The 21,575-nt window shown below is 38.3% G+C and overlaps 3 protein-coding genes across 6 annotated transcripts in view; 2 read left to right on the forward strand and 1 right to left on the reverse strand.

The window, feature by feature from the left end:
* The window catches only part of LOC141347090 (TSC22 domain family protein 1), a 21,931-nt gene extending 17,989 nt beyond the window's left edge, over window positions 1–3,942 (forward strand). For 2 of the 3 annotated variants that reach the window (XM_073852071.1, XM_073852073.1), the window contains exons 2-3: window positions 995–1,046; window positions 3,061–3,942. In XM_073852071.1, coding sequence (XP_073708172.1) covers window positions 995–1,046; window positions 3,061–3,297 — 289 coding nt within the window. In that variant the 3' untranslated portion in view covers window positions 3,298–3,942. Of the gene's footprint in view, window positions 1–459; window positions 753–994; window positions 1,047–3,060 lie in introns of those variants that run through there. The other variant, XM_073852072.1, reaches the window with a different exon arrangement.
* A 5,864-nt stretch (window positions 3,943–9,806) lies between these two features.
* Window positions 9,807–13,583, reverse strand: LOC141347642 (coiled-coil domain-containing protein 122). The gene is made up of 5 exons (XM_073852626.1): window positions 13,570–13,583; window positions 13,178–13,283; window positions 11,938–12,336; window positions 11,746–11,862; window positions 9,807–9,965 (listed from the first exon to the last, which is right to left on the reverse strand). The coding sequence occupies exons 1-5, from the start codon at window positions 13,581–13,583 to the stop codon at window positions 9,807–9,809; spliced, it is 795 nt and encodes a 264-aa protein (XP_073708727.1).
* Window positions 13,584–15,238: 1,655 nt separating this feature from the next.
* LOC141346583 (zona pellucida sperm-binding protein 4-like) lies at window positions 15,239–18,477 on the forward strand. Of its 2 annotated transcripts, XM_073851502.1 has the most exons (9): window positions 15,239–15,479; window positions 16,752–17,026; window positions 17,107–17,294; window positions 17,368–17,465; window positions 17,538–17,695; window positions 17,764–17,956; window positions 18,029–18,176; window positions 18,253–18,325; window positions 18,404–18,477. In XM_073851502.1, exons 2-9 carry the CDS (start codon window positions 16,765–16,767, stop codon window positions 18,475–18,477), a joined length of 1,194 nt encoding a protein of 397 aa, XP_073707603.1. In that variant the 5' UTR covers window positions 15,239–15,479; window positions 16,752–16,764. The 2 variants fall into 2 exon arrangements, with proteins under 2 accessions (XP_073707603.1, XP_073707602.1); XM_073851501.1 differs by lacking the exon at window positions 15,239–15,479 and having other exon boundaries at window positions 16,351–17,026.
* Window positions 18,478–21,575: the final 3,098 nt, after the last annotated feature.

The raw sequence follows: 21,575 nt of genomic DNA on the forward strand, positions 1-21,575 counted from the left end.
GTGAATTTGGCTAATTAATTTATTTTCCTTCAGTTGTATTGCTTATACAGTATATAAAGAAGTGTGGCCCTTGTAAATCTGCTAAAGGAATAAATGTAAATGTGACCTAGAATCGAGTCAGATTAAAGATTCATCTGTTGACGACAGATGGCGCAGTTAATCTATTTTTCAGAATTATTTTTCTGCATATTATTTTTCTCACTCATAATTTTTATATATTCTGTAAGCTGTTTTTTCCTGAGGACTGATTGTTAGTATTTAAATAGTGAATTTCCTTTTGTAGCGTGTTTTGATTACCATCTGCGATTGTATAACAGTGTCGGTTCTGTTCGGCCCGGTTCGAGAGAAGCCGCAGCAGGTGGGGGCGGGGCTTGGCATAGATTAGTAAAATAGCCCGCGCTCTCAGCCAATGGGGCGCTGCCGTGCGCTCATCCTTCTTTTATTATGCTAATGAGCCAGCGGCTGCGGATCTCCTGCGCTGTAAATCTCATTCCGAGCGCCTTTGTGTCGAAACCGTCGGCGCATCGCGGAATAAATCACACAGTATCGAGAATGTGACGTTCAGCGCGACTCGATTCGCTTCTTCATCTGTTTGTGCGATTCGGAGCGTTCGATGGGCGGAATAGAATGAATTCTCCATGTTACCCGTTGGCGATGGATGTCGGTGTTTGTCAGCTGAGGAGTTTTTCCATCTCGTTTCTGTCGTCAGTTCTGAGCGCTGAGAGCTCGACACCCGTCAGTCTAGATAACAGGTGAATATTACCGTCAGATATCGATAATCTGATCGCTGTGGATGTGATTGTGCGGCGGGAGGGAATGTGATGTGATGTAATACCGATCGCTGCACCGGAAAACCCCTCGCGTCCATCTGATGGATCCTTTCGGTTTCGATTGACTGGATCTTCATGTGTCGATGCAGATCTTTTACAACATCCTCCGAATGAATGAATGAATGAACGACACTGATCGGTGTTTGTCGTTTTTTTTCCCACAGTTCCTCAGGAGCCAGTGTTGTGGCCATAGACAACAAGATCGAGCAAGCCATGGTGAGTCTGATCATTATTCTGCTTCACAACATCTTTACAGAACCAGCACAGACACAAAGACTTCTGACAGGAGAGTTAATAATGCAGTCATGGATAAACAGAATGTGAAAACGCAGGCTATGGTTCATTTACCACAGTTCACCTTCATAGATGCTCACCATGTGAAATAATAGGGTTATTATTTATGATTAAGGTGCTGTTCAGATGATCAGGTAATTATCATTTATGTCAGTTTTTGTTGAAATGCGCCGGCGGTGTGTTTGTGTTGTTTGTGGATCCGGCTCTATTTGGAGCCTGTGCTTGTTGCTAGGCAAACGCTGACACGGATGCCCTGAATAACCGAGCAGCTCCACCCTCTGGATGAAGAACATTCTGTTCCTCTGCGGCCCTCAGACCAACAACCTACAGATTACATACAGAACCCTGATCTCTCAAACCATCAAACCCACTGCGCATCTCACTGAACGCTTTAGATGACTGTAGAACTACTATTCTCACGCTCATCTGAAAACTAGAGTTATACGACTGTGATTTTTATAAGGGATACACATATTTCTCTAGCTGAGCTCTGATCTAAATTATTTATCCAGATAGAAAGTGCTCATTAAATGTGTGAGTGGAGAAAAAGCCTTGACGCAGGGATGTTGTTGTTACCTAAAACTAAAAACATACTAATATAATCATTACTTGAAACAAAATAAACATTAACTGATAAAACAAACGTATTTTATTTCAACTAGTTGCAAAGGCAACATTTAGCTTTTTCGTGTAGTTTAAAATAACTAAAGCTAAATAAATTAACACTAATAGATGGTAGTCCATATCAAAAGAAATTTACAAAAGTGATTTTATGTCCATAGAAACACATTAAATGTAAGGAAAGTGTCTGCTCTTAAGGTTTCAAATCGTTTTTGGAGAATAAAATGTCAAAATTTGGTTGAAATAATGTTACGTTGTCATTGAGTGTAACAATATGTCAAAATTCAAACAACATGTTTATCCTGACTGAAAATATATAAAAGAATAAGGGAGCATATTACATTTTATTGTGTTTTAAATGAGTAAGAATTCTTACTGACAGATGGGTAAAACCTAGGATCCTGGCAAATAAAAAAACTAATTAGTATTTGGGGTGAAAGTAAATTATCTTTTAATATGTCATAAATTGATTTTAGTTGTAAATATGGCTGACAGGATTGTTACACTGAATGACAGATTAGTGTCTTTGATTTACTTCTGTAAATTAGGGAAAATGTATATTTATTTTTTGCTCAGAAAAACAAAAACAAAAATGCAATTAAATTAATTTTTTTTTTTTTTTGAAAAACAAAAATAATTTAAAGCAGTGTTGAACTTATGTTTTTATGCTTAAACCCTTTTTGTAATAACTAATAAACATGCCAAACACAATAAAAAAGTGCTAAAACTTGAACAAAAATTAAATCTAAATCAAAATAGCAAAAACTATGAGTTAAAATATAATACTGATATTTGCAGATTAATAAAAATGATGTAAACACATTTCTGTAAAATTGACAGAAAACAAAATGACAATCTAAAGCAAAAACAGAAAATATAAAATAACAGGCATGAGAATGTTTCTGTAAATGTTTGCAGGTTCTTTGGACTTTTACTGCTAGAGATTGATTATAATTGAATATATTTTAATACACAGGTCGTCAAAAGTTTGGAATAATTCCTTTTTTTTCATTAATCAGAAATGTTTCTTGAGCAGCAAATCAGTCTATTATAATGATTTCTGAAGGATCATGTGACACTGAAGACTGCAGTAATGATGCTGAAAATGCAGCTTTGATCACAGAAATAAATTACATTTGAACAGATATTCACATAGAGAACAGCTGTTTTAAATTACAAAAATATTTCACAATTTATCCTGCGTTTTGATCAACTAAATGCAGCCTTGTTGAGCAGAAGAGAGTTTTTTCATAAACATGAGTGTGAGTACTGTTGTAACGTGTGTGTGTGTGTGTGTGTGTGTGTGCGTGTGCAGGACCTGGTGAAGAGCCACCTGATGTATGCGGTGCGTGAGGAGGTGGAGGTGCTGAAGGAGCAGATCAAGGAGCTGATCGAGAGGAACTCTCAGCTGGAGCAGGAGAACACGCTGCTGAAGAACCTGGCCAGTCCCGAGCAGCTGGCGCAGTTCCAGGCGGAGGTCCAGACCGGATCGCCCACCTCGGGAGCCCCGCCGGCCCTCCCGCCCAACCCGGGCCCCGGACCCACCGCCTAACTCTACCTCTCGTGACGCCACCGACGGAACCATACTGTGAACGGACTCCACAATCAACACGGCCGCCGCCGGACGTCTCCAACCGCACACCGTCACAGACGCCGCTTTAGCAAACGTCACCCGCTTCAGACAATCGGTGCTGACCCGGACCGGACGCGTCAGTATTATCCGAGCCGGTGACGTCAATCGTGCTGTCGTTGCCGCATTCGGCTTGTGTTTTTACCACGTTTCCAGTCGCGCCGCTGGTTTTGTTACTGGTTTTATTGGTTTGGCTTTTAGTTTCGTCCCTCTAGCTGTATTGAATTCATAACGAGCACTTTGTAGTCGACACACGTGAATCAGACCAAACGAGTGCCGCCGTGAGCGACCTTTGACCCCCTGACCCCTTGACCTCTGTGTTGTGTACAAAGAAAGGCAGACTGTGAATCGGGTTTCAGACTCACGAGAAGGACGTGAACGAGTTCTGCTCTCATTAAGTTATTTGCCTTACAGTCCACGGCTCTGGTCACGCGTCAGTCTGTCAGTGATCGTGACCCTTGACCCGTGACCTCACAGTATGTGCATGTTTCCTTCAAAACAATGTGACGTCATGCAGTTGCACTAAACTGTTGCACATCGACTTTAATAAACCACATGGAAATGAAACCAGTGTCCTGCTGCGTTCTTCACATGGAGATGAATCCAGTCGTAGACGGAGGTTAGGTAGAGTCCAGACAGCTGGTAAAAACACTCCAGTCCATCAGTTCACATCTGGAGAAGACAAAACTGAAGAAAAATGACTAAAATGGATGATTAGGATGAGTTTGTTTGTTCATCACATTTGTAGAAACGTCTGACCAATGGATCCTCTGGAGTGAATGGGTGCCGTCAGAATGAGAGTCCAAACAGCTGATAAAAACAGAACAATAATCCACACCACTCCAGTCCATCAGTTAACATCTGGAGAAGACAAAAGATCCATCATGAAGACATTTTTAACTAAAATACATTGAGTCTGTAATCCATAATAACGCTTCCTCCAGTGAAAAGTGGTCTGGTCTGAATCAGGAGAGAAATCTGCACAGATCAAGCACCGTTTATAAGCCAATACAGCTCTAAACAAATATGTGGCTGGATTTTGATGTGAGAGACAACAGGAGATGACATTTTTCACTGGAGGAAGTGTTATTATAGATTATAGACTTGTATTTGAGTTAAAAACATCTTCATGATGGATTTGTTTGAGTTTTTGTCTCTTCAAGATGTTAACTGATGGACTGGAGTGCTGTGGATTATTGTGATGTTTTTATCAGCTGTTTGGACTCTCATTCTGACGGCACCCATTCACTCCAGAGGATCCATTGGTCAGACATTTCTACAAATGTGATGAACAAACAAACTCATCCTAATCATCCTAGTCCAGCAGTATATTGATATTATATTCTGAGCAGTGTGTTTTATGTGTTTATAAGATCAGAGTGTGTTTCGTATGGATGCGGGTGAAAGATGTTGCTAGGCAACTAAATCTAGACATAAAGACAAGTTAACTTTAGTCCTCTGACCACTGACTCACTCTCTGTTATGAAATGATTCATTTAGTTAGTCAGTCTTCTACAGATGGACATTCTGAATCTTCATCAACACAAGACCTTCCATCTGTTTGTAAAATGCTCACCATCAGCTCATTTACATTCATATTTGAGCATCTTTCTTTTATGGCTCATATAGTCTGATATAGTGGGAATATGGAGGAAAAAGAGCTCCATTTTATTCAGAATTGAACTGAGCTAAAATATAAATTTGCTGCAGATGTTGATATTTATGTGATGGAATTCAGATGCTTGTAACATGGTTCCTACAAGATTCTTTAAGTACTTGAATTTGACTCTTTGAAATGCAAGGCCTGGAAAACCCTTGAAATGATCAATATTCCTGAAGAGGTACTTGAAAGGTGTTTGAATTATTAAAAGAATGTATCTATGAAGTAAGTTGAGCTTATGTAGCCCTGGCCTTTTTCAGCACTGCTTTAAACATTACAATACTCATGATCACTTTCAAAGATTTATTAGAGTATATACTGATAAATGTTAGATTGAGTTGAATGGTATGAGATGACTGAAAGGCTTTCAAGGTTTCCTCAGCAACTGAACTGCAGCTCAAACTATTTCAAATCTAATGAATTAAGCTACAAACTCCATCATAATGCACAATGTGAACATCTAACGTGTGTTTTGAGCTGCAGCTGGTCATATTAATGGAGTGTTTCACTAGTTAGCAGTAAACCGCTTACCTCACCTCAATTTGTGTTGGATCTTTGGAATGAAAATATAGATATTTAAAAAAAAAAAAAGTCAGGCTTTAATCATTTAGTTCAAGCGATTCACTAGCAAAAACCAGATCGAATTAAAAGAGCCATTCATTTTCAGATTTCAACATCATTTATAATGAGTTTAAAAAGCACTTATATAGTGATGGGTGAAGCGGAGCTTTTTGAAACACCGAATCATTGCGTCGCTAAATAATTGACTGTTTTGAAGCGCTCCAATTGGATCCCGTATGGCGAATCATTTGTTTTAAATCAGGACTTCGGATTGGGTTTGCGAATTAAACGATTCGCGATTCGAGTCCTAATCTCAAATCATGGTTCGTGAATCATTATTCAGTTGCGAATCTTTTGATTTAGATCGGAACTCAGAGGTTTTATGAATCTTTTGATTCAAATCGGAACTTTGGAGTGCAGGTCGCGATTGTTTTAATTTGCGAAATGATTTGCAAACTTGATCCGAAGTTCTGATCTGAAACAAATGATTATGAAATTATGATTCATAAATCATTATTTAGACCAGTACTCCGGAGTGCAGGGCGCGATTCTTTTGAATCAAATTTGAGGGTTCAGAGGGTTTGTGAATCATTTGAATCATTATTATTTACCTGATAAAAATCAGTCAAGATTTGACAACAAAAAGACACGTAAAGCACCAGGGGGGTGTTCCATAAACCAAGTTTACCAAATAAGTCAGGCTTATTTCAATTAGTCTGACTTATTTTGAGCTCAATCAAGTGACAATAAGTCAGACTAACTGAAATAAGCCTGACTTATTTGGTAAACTTGGTTTATGGAACACCCCCCCACCTGAAAGTGGACATTTGTACAATTACACTAAAAGAACTTTCACTGGATGCTAAACTATCAATCAGACGACAGAAGGATCAAGTAGATTGTATGTAAAACATTATGGCCCAGTTTCACAGACAGGGCTAAGACTAAACCAGGATTAGGCCATAGTTCAATTAGAACATATAAGTAATTTTTATAAACGTGCTTAGTAAAAACATTACTATTGTGCATCTTGAGACAAAACAAAGGCACTGATATATTTTAAGATCAGTCAGTGTCAAAAGTACCAAAGTTTCTTTCAGTTGAAACAGCTTATACTTACATTTTAGTCTATGACTTTGCTTAAGCCTTGTCTGTGAAACCGGGGGTATATTGATCATTAAGAAGACATTTGCATATCGAATAAGATGCAGTAGCTTTACAAGGTTAATGTGTGATGATGATGATGATGATGATGATGATGTCACTGGAACAGATGAAGAAGGTTCATTGTGAATGAGGTCATGATCTCAGTGTTTGTTCATTGTGTTTGAGCTTCCTGAAGATGAAAGGACTGTAGGAAGATTCTTTCCATCTAGATGATCAATCAGAGAGCTGTGATGATCTAGTGATATGCACACATTACCCATCATGCATCAGTGCCACAGTCCTCACACACACTGATGAAGATGTTTGCGTTTCTCCAGGATGAAGGTCTGTGGGTGATCTCTGGATGAATTGAGGGAAGAATCATGTGGCTCACTGTGTTTGTGTTTATGTTCTGCTGTGACCTTTGACATTAAGCCCCGCCCCTCTGCTGCACAACAGCCAATCAACAGCAGCACTTCAGTGTGTGTGTGTGTGTGTGTGTGTGTGAGACAGCGAAAGTCCAAGCATCTGAACCTGTGTGTGTCTTAAATGTGTTTCCTGTTTGTTCAGATCCCAACAGGAAGCTGCTCCTTATTTATAGCCTCACACTCTCTCTCTCCTTATCCTCACATTTTCTCCATCAGCGTTTTTGTTTCAGTCTTATTGAACGTAAATCATAGAGTGTTTGTTCAGCAGATGTTAAACTCAGGTTTATCTGCTGATGGTGTGAATATGAGAACATGTTCATCTGCAGGGATTCAGGTCACATGGAAAACTGGGTCGATCCCTTGTGTGTGTGTGTGTGTGTGTGTGTGTGTGTGTGTGTGTGTGTGTGTGTGTGTGTGTGTGTGTGTGTGTGTGTGTGTGTGTGTGTGTGTGTGTGTGTGTGTGTGTGTGTGTGTGTTTGAGTCTCATGTGTGTCAAACTGGCCTCAATCAGCAAATCATGAAAGCGATTCTCTCTGATGCTTCACTGCTTTTGTTTGTTCATTTCACCTTCAGCACAGCAGCTCCTCCATCATCTGAAGGCCAGAGATGATCAAAGGGAACGCTGGGATTTCCATGAAAAAGAGCTGGTTTCCCAGCAGTGAGAAATCTGATACCGCAGATTCAGAAAATATTAATGATTCCTGATTTTCAACAGTGAATCAGCAACATTCCTATTAGCCAATCAGATTTCAGAGTGGATCAGGTCTGATTCTGGACATTCAGCATTACTGATAAAACGTGATGACTGCATTTAAATATTCATTTGGGGAGTTTGTATTGGACAACTATTGAGAATGAACACTAGAAGTTTAATATTTCACTGCTCTTGAAATGTGTTAAACATATAGAGATTACATTTTTTTTTAATTCTGTTTATAAAGCATCTTTTATTTTGAAGTTTTGTTTCCAGTTCCTGTCACATGTTGTGCTTCACTGGACTGATTCTCAGTGTTTACTAGTCTGGTTAATGTTCCCTTCCAGAACAAAAATTTATTTACTATTTACTGTTTAAATTTACTCATTTAAGATTTCTTCAGCCGATAAAAAATTATGTTTTTTGAGGAAAACTTTTCAGGATTTCTCTCCATATAGTGGACTTCTATGGTGCCCTGAGTTTGAACTTCCAAAATGCAGTTTAAATGCAGCTTCAAAGGACTCTAAACGATCCTAACTGAGGAAAAAGGGTCTTATCCAGTGAAAATAAATTGCAGTTTATATACTTTTTAACCTCAAATGCTTGTCTTGTCTAGCTCTGCGTGTACTCTGTGTATTCCAGTTCAAGACAGTTAGTTAGGGTATGTCGAAAAACTCTCATCTCATTTTCTCCTCCAACTTCAAAATCATCCTAGGTTGCTGTTTTGCCTTTTTTTTGGTAAAGGGCTTTTTATGCTCAGTTTGTTAACACTGGGTCGGAACTTCTGCAGCGATGTAATGAGAGTTTTTTTGACATAGCCTAACTGTCTTGAACCGGAACACAGTTCACCCAGAGCTAGACAAGACCAGCATTTGAGGTTAAAAAGTGTACAAATTGTCAATTTGTTTAGAAAATGACAGATTGTTTCGCTAGATAAGACTCTTCTTCCTCGGCTGGGATCGTTTAGAGTCCTTTGAAGCTGCATTTAAACTGCATTTTGGAAGTTCAAACTCGGGGCACCATAGATGTCCACTATATGGAGAGAAATCCTGAAATATTTTCCTCAAAAAAAAAAAAAAAAAAAAGTTCTTTACGACTGAAGAAAGAAAGACATGAACATCTTGGATGACAAGGGGGTGAGTACATTACCTGTAAACAACTTCTTTAAGTCCTCTAGTCCCTGCATGTTTGTCCTGTTCTCTCTCAGGTCCTGTTCTCAAAGGTAAGTTGTTGTGAAAGAAGCTATACCTATTTATTTTTCTCTGTACTAAACCCTGAAACTAACCCACCCTAACTAGCTGAACAGTCCAGATGAAAGACATTGACAGCATTGATCTACTTTGATTGATTATACATGAATATATTTGTTTAGATGTGAGATATATGGTAATATTAATCATTCTGTGTTCACTTTATACACGACATTAACTATTTAGATGGCCTGCCATTGAAGTAAATCACACTGTATTGCAAAGTATTAAAAGTCCTAGTTGGTTCAATTTTATTATGTTATTATGTAAATCTGGTTTATCAGACTGATAGAGAAACATGAGAGTGTTGAACTACTAACCGGTTGAATAGTATTAGTTTAATTTCTGTAAATCTCTGAATTCTCATTTTCTCTCAGAAGGTGTTTCTCTGTGGTTCTGCAGGATTGATCCTGAAGCTGCTCTCGGATGGAAACGACACACACTTTCACACAGACGCTCTTTCAAAGCAGCTGAACTAGAACCTCATTTAACCCGTATGAATCTGACCAACACAAACACGCGTCTGTTCCAGTGTTTGCTGCGTTCAGAGGCAGCTGCCAACATCCAACACTGCAGGACTGAACTGGTGCAGCTTACACCACAAACATGTTGATAGAAAACTAATAACATTTCAGATCACAGGTTAGGATCCCAACGGAACATGAACTCATTCTCTTAAACAGCAGAGATGATCATGAGCTGCTCTGATCTTCATCCAGCTGACTCCTGAGCTCCTCCAGCTGCGTCTGCAGGTGTGTGACGTCTCTGCGCAGCTGTCTCTGACTGGACTGAGCCTTCTTCAGCTGACAGCGCAGACGCTTCACGATGTCCTCGCATCTGCGCTCCTGAGTCTGACCAACAAACATCAACATCTCAGCCTTCTGCAGGTTTGGTGAAGGAGAGCTTAGAACTTAAAGGATTAGTCCAATTCCAAATTAAACATTTCCTGATATTCATGTCTTTCTTTCTGCAGTCACAAAGAAATTACATTGTTGAGAAAAAACATTCCAGGATTTTCTCCATATAGTGGACTTCAATGGATTGAAGGTTAAAAAAAGCAGTTTCAATGCAGCTTCAAAGGGCTCTACACATTCCCAGTTGAGGAATAATGGTCTTAGCTAGTGAAAAAATATGCAATTTATATACTTTTTATCTTGTTTAGCTCTGCAATGTGCATGCATACTCTGTGCAATCCAGTTTAAGACAGTTAGGGAACGTCAAAAGTAGTAATGACCCACACTGTAAAAAGTTTTCACCAGATTCAACTTAAAAACCTAAGTTCAGCAGCTGCCTTAAGTTTTTAAGTTAAATCAGCTTAAAACTACAAGTCATTTTAACTTATTACAATAAAAATGAGTTGAAATGACTTAAAATCTTAAGGCAGCTGCTAAACGTAATATTTTAAGCTGAAACTGGTGAAAACGTTTTACAGTGCAGTGTTTACAACGTGAACGTGCAATAAAGGTCAAACACTCTTTACAAAAAAAAGGTAAAACAGCGATGATTTTGAAGTATGCATGCACATCACAGAGCTAGACGATGCAAGTATTTGAGGTTATAACTATTGATTTATTTAAGAAGATGACTGATCGTTTAGATGCTGCACTGAAACTGCATTTTTACCCTTCAATCTGTTGAGCACCACTGAAGTCCACTATATGGAGAAAAATCCTGGAATGTTTTCATCAAAAAACTATTTCTTTGCGACTGAAGAAAGAAAGACATGAATATCTTTGATGACATTATTCTGTGATTTTTATTCTGAAAGTGGAGTAGTCCTTTAAATAGTTTTGTCATCATTTACTCATCTTGACCTTTATGAGTTAGGTTAGCTCAGCGCTTTAGTTAATTGCATTCTTTAAAATATCTTTTTGTGGGTGATAAGCAGAAAAACGAAAATCATACAGTTTTAGAAATACAAAAAGATGGGTAAATGATGACAAAATGTTAATTTTTGAGTGAACTATGGTTATAATACCGTTTAAAGGGCAAGTAAAGACAATTTAAGGAATAAAATGAATGGAAGACAATACATATCTCTGCTCACAAATGCTAAAATACGGAAACAACTTTTACTGTACCTTCTGATCACACTGCAAAAAGTGCTAGTCTTTAGTGTTTTCGTCTTGTTTTTCAGTGCAAATGTCTAAAGATTCTTAAATCAAGATACATTTATTTGGAAAAACTAAATTACTTATGAAGTTTTGTTTAATGAGAAAGTGAGTTTATGATTAAAACAAGAACAAATATCTGCAAATAGTCAAAAAGATCAACTGAATTCAAGGGGAAGCAAATTTTCATTCTCCACTGACAGATATTTATTTCTTGTTCTAATCATAAACTCACTTCATTTTGCATCTTGATTCAAGGATGTCTGAATATTGAATTGGACATTTTTTGCAGTGCATGTCATGTTTAATGTAATGAATTTAGCAATTACAGAATTTCTTTATGTTCTTATTTGTGTAAGGGTGAATCAATGCTTTTTTGAGACCCACTGGGTTCTTCTGTGGAGCTGCTTTACAGCTAAAACTGTATTTGTGTCACGAGTGATGAGTTGTGCACCATTAACACTGTTGTTTTTCTGTTTATTGCTGTGAAGCTGGTGGTTTACAGATTGGCTGTGTTTACCTCGATCTCTCTCCTCAGCTGTATCTGTGTTTGCTGTTGGTTCTCCAGATAGGCTTTTCTCTCCATCACGGTCTGTCTGGCTGCACGAATGTTCGCCTTAAGATCGTCGAGTTCCTTCTGTAAGGATGAGAGCACAGGTGAGGCGTCTCAAACGGTCACACGTGAGGAGCGTCTCGGCGGTGAGAGCCAGACCTGCGTCTGTCGGACGGCACTGGCGTCTGGTTTCTGGAGGTCCGTCTTCAGCTCCTCCAGAGCGTGTCTCAGCCCTTCAGCCTCCTGCTGCTTCTGCTGGAGCTCCTGATGGAGGTGCGCTCGACTCTCCTGCAGACCCACGGCCGTCCTGTAGCGGCTCACGCGGCTGCGGTACGAGCTGAACGCCATCATCTGAGAGCCGGAGCGCTCCTGCTGCTCCTCCACTGAGGTCCTGAGCTCCAGGTTCTCCAGGAGGATGGTGTGGATCTGTGCGTCCAGACGGCTGACGCTGCGCTGAAGATGCTCCATATCGTAGTGAAGAGCAGTGAGGATCTTCTCCTTCAGCTTCACTTGAGAACACACAGATTCACGGCTCTGATCCAGCTGCAGAAGAGATGCCTGATGAGGAAACAAACACCTGAACATCAGGAACAGCTGATTCTGATGGAAGTCGAATTATGAGATGAAAAGTCAAGGGAATTTTTATTTTAGCGTGTCATAATTTTGACTTTTTAAATCATAATTGATCAAAATCATAACTTTTTATCTCATAAATATGACTTTTTGTGCCATAATCATCACATAGTATGTCACAATTGTTACATTTTATGCCATAATTTTGACTCTTTTCATAAAATTCAGCTTGGTATGTCAATTTAAACTTTTAAAGTATTTTTTTTGTAATCATTATTGCTTTTTATGTCATAATCTCAACTTTTTATGTCACAATTATGTCACTTTATGTAAGAAAATATGGCTTTATATGCCATAATTTCAACTTTATATCATAATTATGAGTTTTTATGTCATAATTTACTTTTTATGTAAATTTTGGCTTGGTAAGTCAACTTCTAATTTTAATTTATGATTTTTAATGTCATTGTGGTATATCATAATTATGACTATTTACGTCTGAATTATGACTTTTAATGTTCTTTGTGAGAACAAATGTGACCCTGGACAACAAACCCAGTCTTAAGTAGCATGGGTATATTTGTAGCAGTAGCCAAAATACATTGTATGGGTCAAAATTATTGATTTTATAATATAAGTAAAGATCATGTTCCATGAAGATATTTCTTATCACAAATATATGATATATACATCAATGCAAAGCTTGTTTATTCAACTTTCAGATGATATATAAATCTCAATTTCCAAAAACTGACCCTTGTGACTGGTTTTGTGGTCCAGGGTCACATATTTGAATGTGAATGTGAAGGCATCAGTGCGCGCGCACCTGTAGTGTGTCCAGCTCGCGCTGCGCGTCTCTCAGCTGTCGCGCGCATGTCGCCCCCTGCTGCACAACCTCCTGAAGCGCGTCATTCAGAGGAAAATCCTGCTTTCTGAACAACAAACAGGCATGTAAGATCATTATCAGCTTATACTTCATTATTTTAATGTAATGTGGCCCGAGGAGTCGCATTTAGACTCTCGGTCTGTCGTTTAACGGCTGATTTCTGTCCTGTCAGAACGATGTTCAGTCAAACTAGCGTTAATAAACGTTTCGGAGAACCCAAAAAACGAGCTAAACAATTGGTTATCAAACCTTAAAGACAATTACGCGATCTCTGATCAGATTGGAATTTACTCATCCTTTTTTAGAAGTAACGTTACAGCTGAACACTTTACCTGAGATCAGCCATTATTCGGCGGGAAACACGAATGACGAAGGAGCGCGTGCACGCGCGTGTCAATATCAATGTGTGTGTGTTTTAATATTTTTAATATATTTAATATATATTTAATATTTTTAATATATTTAATATTTTAAAAGTTGATTTTATTTCAAACATAAAAGTCTTTTATGTTTATTTTTGTGCTGTTTTTTTTTAAACCCTGGTGTGTGTTACATGCGTTTATTTAGTCTCTAATCAATCAGACTGATGGATGATGTTAATTAGTTTGTTCTTCAGTGACTGATTCCTGTACTTGACTGACAGGCCGGGGCTAGTTGTCACAGGGGTAAGTTGTGTCATGGCGTATACATCAGCTTTTGATTCATAAATGCTTGCTTTTTAGTTCAGAACAATAATTGTCAGAAACATGTTCATATTTTTATGAAATAGTTTTCTGCAATGAAGTTTAAAATAAAATAATAATAATAAATAAGTTTTAATAAATATTATTTGTAAATTTACAGCAAAATGTCTAAGTTAAGTGCGCTTCGTTCAGCCTGAGGATTGTGAAAGGGTCTTACAGTTGCCAAAAATATAGCTTTTGGGTTTATTTAAAAAATAAATAAGCAATCCCAGCCCAGGTGATAAAAAAATAAAACAAAAAATAATGTAATGCATTACTTTCCTATGAAAGGCCGTGTCCGCCACTGAATAATAAAAAAAAAAGGTTATTGTAACTTGTTATCTCACAATTGCGAGTTATAATGTCAAAATTACATGATAAAACTTGCAATTCTAAGAAAAAAAGTCACAATTGCATGATATAGCCTAAACTCGCAATTCTGACTTTTTTCTCACAATTTCAACCTTGTATTTTCCAATCCTGACTTTTTTCTCAGAATTATGAGATATAAACTCGCAATTGTGAGTTATAAAGTCAGAATTATGATATAAACTGATAATTCTGTGAACACCAGTCTTTTTTTCTCCTGAGAACTGGATTTCTAACTCACAATTACATCTCATAATTCTGACTTTATGTCTCGCAATTGTGAGTTTATATCTCACAGTTATGAGAAAAAACTGGGAGTGTATTGAGATTCAAACATTTTGGAAGAGTATTCTGGTTATGATTGGTAAACTGACTGAAGAAAATGTTCCTTGCGATCCCAAACTCTGTTTATTTCATATATATTATCCAGTAAATTTTGTGGTGAACACCAATAAACGCAAACTAATTGACTTTAGCTTGCTTCAGGCCAAACGGGTTATTGCTTTAAAATGGAAGGAGATACAAGGTCCTTCCTCTATCCTTTGGATTAAAGAAATGACTAACAACCTCGCCATGGAAAAACTGACTTATGCAGTTAAAGGGAAACTTAAAGACTTTTACAATATTTGGACTCCATTTTTATGCTATTGTAACCAAGAGGACTTGACAGCAGTGGACGACTAATATTCAACATTCATCTCTTTGTATTGGGTATCTCCATTACATAATGTGATCTCTCCTAAAAAAGAACTAAATACTCAGAAAAGGTAAAAGTTAAACTGTAAAATGGATGGCTGTGAATGCTGGTGTACGGAAACTAGTGAGAATTGTTTGTGTATTTGTTGAATATTTTATTTTATTTATTTTATTTTTTTTTTATTGTTAATTTATTTATTTTATTTTCTCTCTTGGGGTGGGTGGTTTTTGAAGCTCTGTAAGGTTCTCTTACTTATGTATGTGCTTTTTTCTTTTATTTAAATGTATTATGTGTTTAAAACAAATGCAAATAAATATATTTTGAAAAAAAAAAAAAAAAAAAAAAAAATGCAGTGTGCTCTGGAGCATGTGTGCAGTGGATGGACATAACGATCGCGGGGTGCGTGCGCAGCGGCTCCGGTTCGCTCTCCTCCGGCTCGACATGTTAAATTCAAGTACGTAAAAAAAAAACAGTACTCTTATTTAAAATTCTTTGTTTTATTGAATCCAGTTTTTCTGAACTCGTACATATTCATAGTTATCCCTTAAGAATATTAATGAGCATTTGACAATAATCATGTACATCTGCACCACCCCCCATGAGATGGCTATCTTTTAAAAAAGAAAAAAAAAAGGCTTATCTTAGTATTTTTATCTTGTTTCTAGTCAAAATTTCTAAAAATTCTTAAATTAAGGCGAGACACTGCCAGTGAATAGGGTAAAAAAACAACAACTAATAGTTATCGCCTTACTGACCCAGTTGATCGATTACATTGATAATATGAAATATGTGTTTATTTGCATACATTTCTAGTACAGAAATCTAAACACTGGATGAAGTCAGTTTCAAAATTCTTGTTTAATTTTTTGACATATTAGTGTCAAATGCTTTTACAGAGGGAATTTGGGGTATATCATTTCATTACTCCATAATTCAGGAAAAAACTTTGAACAGACAAAAAACATGTATTTCTTACCATTTTGGGGTGAAAATGTATAAAATCAAGCTAATATGAACAAATCCCTGTGTAAAAACCTTCAGGATATAGACAGAATACAAATGTAAAGTGTGGTGTGTGTAAGTGCTGCTGAAGTGGAGATTTATGGCTCAGTGTAGGAGAAAAAAACTCTTGGCCTTAAAAATATGTATTGTAATTGAAATCTATTGATACAAATAGATAAAGTGCTATAAACGAAACACTTAACAGTGATGTTTGGCTGTTTTCTGAAAAACCAAAAAGGCCTAAATCTCAAACTTCACAGCTGCATGAAAAAACAGCGTTTTTGCCCATAAGATGTATTTAAGATATTTAATCTTGTTTTTTGCAAAATGCACTTAATTTAGTTTTTTCTCCCTGGAAACAGTTAAAATTATCTGGCAATGGGGTAAGTATAAAGTATAAAATATTTTAAAATCAAGATGCATTTTAAATGCATCTTAACTTAGGAATTTGTAGAAATTTTCACTAGAATCAAGACAAAAATACTAAGATGCAGCCACTGTTGTTCAAGAACATCCAATCAAATGTGAAGTTAAAGTTAATTAGTCAGAGCAGCTGTAATGGTTCTTGATTAAAGGGGGTGTGGTTGATAACGACTATTCATTTGCAGAGTATAAATAGCAGTCCAAGGCCTCCTGAAGCTATGCTCAGTTGTTTAGTAATGGCAGGAAAGTGGCATTTATGTTATTTCCAAACACTATGTGTTTTGGCTATTTCTTTTTGCAGTGCTCTTCCTCAAATGGGTTTTCCAGCTCAGAATCCTCAAGCTCTGATGTTCCAGCCGTCTGACCATCGGTTTCAACAGTCAGCTCAACAACAATCTGCCCAGCAGGTTCCTCAGAAGTTTCAGTTTCAGCAGCCAGTGAAGGCCGAGCCTGTTGACAAATGTGCTGTAGCTGATTATGAGCAGATCCAATGTGGACAACCTGGTATCAGTGGTGCTGAGTGTGAGGCTATCAACTGCTGCTTTAATGGACAACAGTGTTACTATGGGAAAGCAGGTAAGAGTTTCAAATCTCATTTGTTGAAATTTGGTTAGTGTTTGTTACCAACATTAATCTACTCTTGTATGTCATTCCAGTGACTGTCCAGTGTATTAGAGATGGTCAGTTTGTGGTAGTGGTGGCTAGAGATGTAACGCTGCCTCGACTGAGTCTGGATTCGGTCCGTCTAGTGGGTGGAAGTGAACCACCTTGCGCTCCTGTGGACTCTACACCTTTCTTTGCTATATACCAGTTCCCTGTCACCGCATGTGGCACGAGCATGATGGTGAGGAGATGTTTCTGGCTTTATTCTGCATGGCTTATGATGGACTGGATGCCAACAGTGTTCATATTTGCAGGAGGACAGTGGATATGTGGTGTATGAAAACAGAATGACCTCCTCGTATGAAGTAGGCGTTGGTCCGTTTGGTTCCATCACGAGAGACAGCCATTTTGAGTAGGTGACTCATACCCTTTATCTTAAGTACCATCTCTGACAAACTCTACAAGTTGACCGTTTGTTGTCCAGGCTTCTCTTCCAGTGTAGGTACTCTGGTACTGCTGTGGAAGCTCTGGTTGTGGAGGTCAACAGTGTTCCTGCACCTCCACCAGTAGCTGCTCCTGGACCTCTCAGAGTGGAGCTTAGACTGGCCAATGGCCAATGTGTCACCAAAGGTTGCGCAGAAGGTAAGACTTGTCTTCAGTCTTAAAGTCCAGGTTGCAGTAGACTGTGGTTAAACCCCAGTGTTCCTCAGGGGATGAGGCCTACACGTCCTACTACGGTGCTGCTGATTATCCCGTCACGAAAGTCCTGCGAGAGCCTGTGTATGTTGAGGTGCGCATTCTGGAGAGGACTGACCCCAACCTTGTCCTGATGCTGGGACGTTGTTGGGCGACATCAACCCCCAGTCCATTCAGTCTACCCCAGTGGGATCTTCTGATTGATGGGTGAGTCTACAGCCAGTCTTTATCCAGCTAGTCTGCTGTGAGGAACTCTCTAACTGCCTGTTTCCTCTTCAGATGCCCTTACTATGATGACCGTTACCTGACCGCACTGGTTCCTGTGACTGGAGCCTCTGGTCTTCAGTTCCCAACCCACTACAAGCGCTTCGTTGTCAAGATGTTCACGTTTGTTGATCCAGCATCACTAGCTCCTCTGCAGGAAACCGTATGCTCTCAGCTCTTCCTGAACCCCTAATATTACTCTTTAATGGATTCTATGGCTTAACCCTTTTCTCTTTCAGGTCTTCATCCATTGCAGTACAGAGGTGTGCCATCCCTCTTCTGGCTCCTGTGAGCAAAGCTGTGGCAGGAAGAGTAAGTGCACGCAGTAACTATTTTCACTTGATTTGTGACTTAGTCGTGGCCTTTCTCACTACTTGTTCTCCTTTTTAGGAAGAGATGTTGCTGTGAGGACCTCCACTATTGGACAAACTGTTTCCAGTGGAGAAGTGAGATTGGTTGTATGATTGAGCCGTCTTTAATAAACCATGTAGAACCTTACACTGTCTCAGTGTTTCATGCCACGCTACCTGAAGTTGCTCGTTTATTTGCTATGTTAAGATCAATTGTGACTCAATCTACCTTCAGTCATTTGGTGCATCAACCATTGGACCTGTTTTGGTTCACAATTTGTTCTCAAAAGGTCTTCTAGACACCCTTCCCTTAAGTTTGTTTTAAGAGCCAAACTTGCACCACAATATGGCAATACTCCACTTTTCAGAGGTTTAAAAGTGAGGCAAATTGATCATAAAGCACCTGTCAGTCATATAAGAGAAACAGCCAAGGCAGGTACACACTGTTGACCCAATTATGCAGCATTGCCCATATGGAGGGCCACTAGAGGGGATGAACACAGAGGGTGGGCCGATTCACTGAACTAAGGCCAGTAACTTTGATCCCATTGCTGAAAAGGAAAAGTTCCTCTGTGATTCTTGACACCTGTAGCTTGTTTTAAGGAGTTGGATCATTCGTGTGCTATTGTAACTTCATGGCTGTTCAGTGGTGAAGTAAAATGCAGTGTGCGGGACTTCCGGTTATGGCGTGCAGCTAAGTCGCGTGAATCGGGCTCGCTACTGAATGTTCATTTGAATTCTCAAAGGCTAGAACTGATATAAGCGTTTGGAAAACCACTTTAAAGTTCGCTGGGACAAAATGCCACCCAAAACCATCAAACCTGCACAACATTCAAAGCCATCTGGACAGATGGAAGAGGAAGACAAGGTGTTCACATCAACTAGATGAGCCCCAGAGACAGATCATCAGTGAAGACCCCATCACCTAGACGGCCACCGACGCAAGACTGCGAAAACCAGATGAGTCCTCTCCAATCTGATTTTGTGGCAACTTGGAACTCTTGCATCTACATTAATATTAGTCTGTTTGTTTCTTATTCCCAGGTCACCATAGCCACCAGATCCAGTCCGTACCCAGATCAGATGGTCACTGCAGTCCCCCGGATCCAGTCCGTACCAAGAGGTGGATAAACACCTACAGCCGAATGTCAGCAGAGACCACATCAACTAGATGAGCCCCAGGGACAGATCATCAGAAAGAACTCCTACCCTAAACAGCCACCGGCACAAGGCCATGGGAACCAGATGAGTCCTCTCCAATTTGACTTTGCTGCAATATGGAACTTTTGCACTTTTATTGACATTTTATCTTATTATTTTAATACTGTAAGGTTGCTTTGACACAACTTGTATTGTAAAAAGCGCTGTATAAATAAACTTGACTTGACTTGACTTGTTAGCTAGCAAGAAGCTAGCCGAGCTGCAAAGTGAAGATAAAGCGGCCACAAACGACGATATCCTACGATATTTACATGGTTATATAAGTAGGTAAGTGATTAATAATTCGGAGATAAACATTTGTAGCTGGAATGTAAGAGGACTAAATAATTTGGTAAAACTTAAACAAGTGCTAGGTCGATTAAAACAAATGAAAGCAAACATAATCTTTTTACAAGAAACTCATTTATTAAAAGATGATGTTAGTAGAGTCACTAAGAGATGGCCAGGGCAAGTTTTCAATGCATCTGTCACCTCTCGAGCCAGAGGAGTCATGATTCTTATACATAAGTCCATCCCATTTCAGTTAAAACAGCAATATATAGATCCGTTAGGGAGACACATAATTCTTAATGGTACAGTTTTGACATCACATATTAATTTAATAAGCATATACGCTCCTAATGTAGATGACCCTTCTTTTTTTCAGAATTTCTTTTTCACTATCTCAGCCTATGCCGGAAATTATGTAATTGGAGGAGATTTTAATTGTGTACTAAACCCCGAGAATGATCGCTCTTCAGGAGTAGATACCCATCAACAGTCTAAGAAAATGATCTTGAAGTATATGACTGACTTAAATTTAGTTGAGATTTGGAGGTATCTCGATCCAAGCAAGAAAGAATATTCATGCTTTTCGAATACATATAAAACATTTTGTTCACAAGGATGAAAGGAGAAACTATACAAACAATAGGCAATTTTTCAGTTTACAAGAAGAGTTTACATACTTAGGAATTAAGATAGTCACAAATATAAAATAGATTATTTCAATTAATTATGACCCATTGTTAAAAAAAGTCATGGACTAGCTGGAGAGATGGAATGCAATGCCAATCTCAATGATTGGACGTATAAATATTATAAAGATCTCAATTCTACCAAAGTTCTTGTATCTCTTTCAGTCAATTCCACTTCCAGCTACATTCTTTGTAACACTCAAGAAAATGTTCACAAGGTTTATATAGAATAACAAGTGTCCTCGGTTACGTCTGTCTCTACTTTATTTACCGTATGAGCGGGGAGGGCTTAAACTACCAAATATAAAACTCTATTATTGGGCAGCTCAATTATGTTCCACTATGTATTATTTCATAGAAACAGACCCTCCTGCATGGATAGATATAGAAAAAAATGGAATAACAACTCCATTACAGATGTATCTTTATTCTTCCCCAGTTAAAGTACTAAAAAAATCTACAAATAATCCTTTCCTTAGAAACTCTATTTGTGTATGGTATGAAGCTCATGACTTTTTAGGTGAAACAATTAAACTTTCAAGTCTGACGCCAATTTGGGGTAATATACAATGTTTGTGCCAGGGACAAATGATGGGGGATTTAAAAATTGGACGTACAAGGGTGCAAAACAAGTAAAAGATTTATATAAGGATGGTGTAATGATGTCGTTCCAACAATTGATGAAAGAATACGATATTCATCAGAAGCACTTCTTCAAATATCTACAGATAAGAAGTTTTATACACTCTGAAATTAAAACCTATTTAGAGCCTTCTTTGTCAACTATAGAAGAACATACTTTAAAACATTTAAGGGATAAAGGCAATCTGTCTTTTTTTTATAATACACTTTTAGAGGGTTCAAAAGAAAGTTCAATGTCCTATTTAACTGCATGGAAAAATGACCTTCAGGAAGATATTTCTAAAGATGAATGGATGGATTCTTGTTTGTTTGCGCAAACATATAGTGTAAATACTAGATGCAGATTGCTGCAATATAAATGCGGACATATATTACCCCGGTTAAACTACATAA

This window comes from Garra rufa, chromosome 12, assembly GCF_049309525.1.
Source record: "Garra rufa chromosome 12, GarRuf1.0, whole genome shotgun sequence".
Taxonomy (NCBI): Eukaryota; Metazoa; Chordata; class Actinopteri; order Cypriniformes; family Cyprinidae; genus Garra; species Garra rufa.

What these genes read in the sequence shown, in the direction of transcription:
- LOC141347642 (XM_073852626.1), bottom strand. An exon ending in GCGAGCTGGACACACTACAG is followed by an intron (nt 12,337 to 13,177) that starts GTGCGCGCGCAC and finishes TTTCCTCATCAG; the next exon opens with GCATCTCTTCTGCAGCTGGA. An exon ending in GTGCCGTCCGACAGACGCAG is followed by an intron (nt 11,863 to 11,937) that starts GTCTGGCTCTCA and finishes TCATCCTTACAG; the next exon opens with AAGGAACTCGACGATCTTAA.
- LOC141346583 (XM_073851501.1), top strand. Translation starts at nt 16,669, where the DNA reads ATGCTCAGTTGTTTAGTAATGGCAGGAAAGTGGCATTTATGTTATTTC. An exon ending in CATGTGGCACGAGCATGATG is followed by an intron (nt 17,295 to 17,367) that starts GTGAGGAGATGT and finishes TCATATTTGCAG; the next exon opens with GAGGACAGTGGATATGTGGT. An exon ending in CACCAAAGGTTGCGCAGAAG is followed by an intron (nt 17,696 to 17,763) that starts GTAAGACTTGTC and finishes AGTGTTCCTCAG; the next exon opens with GGGATGAGGCCTACACGTCC.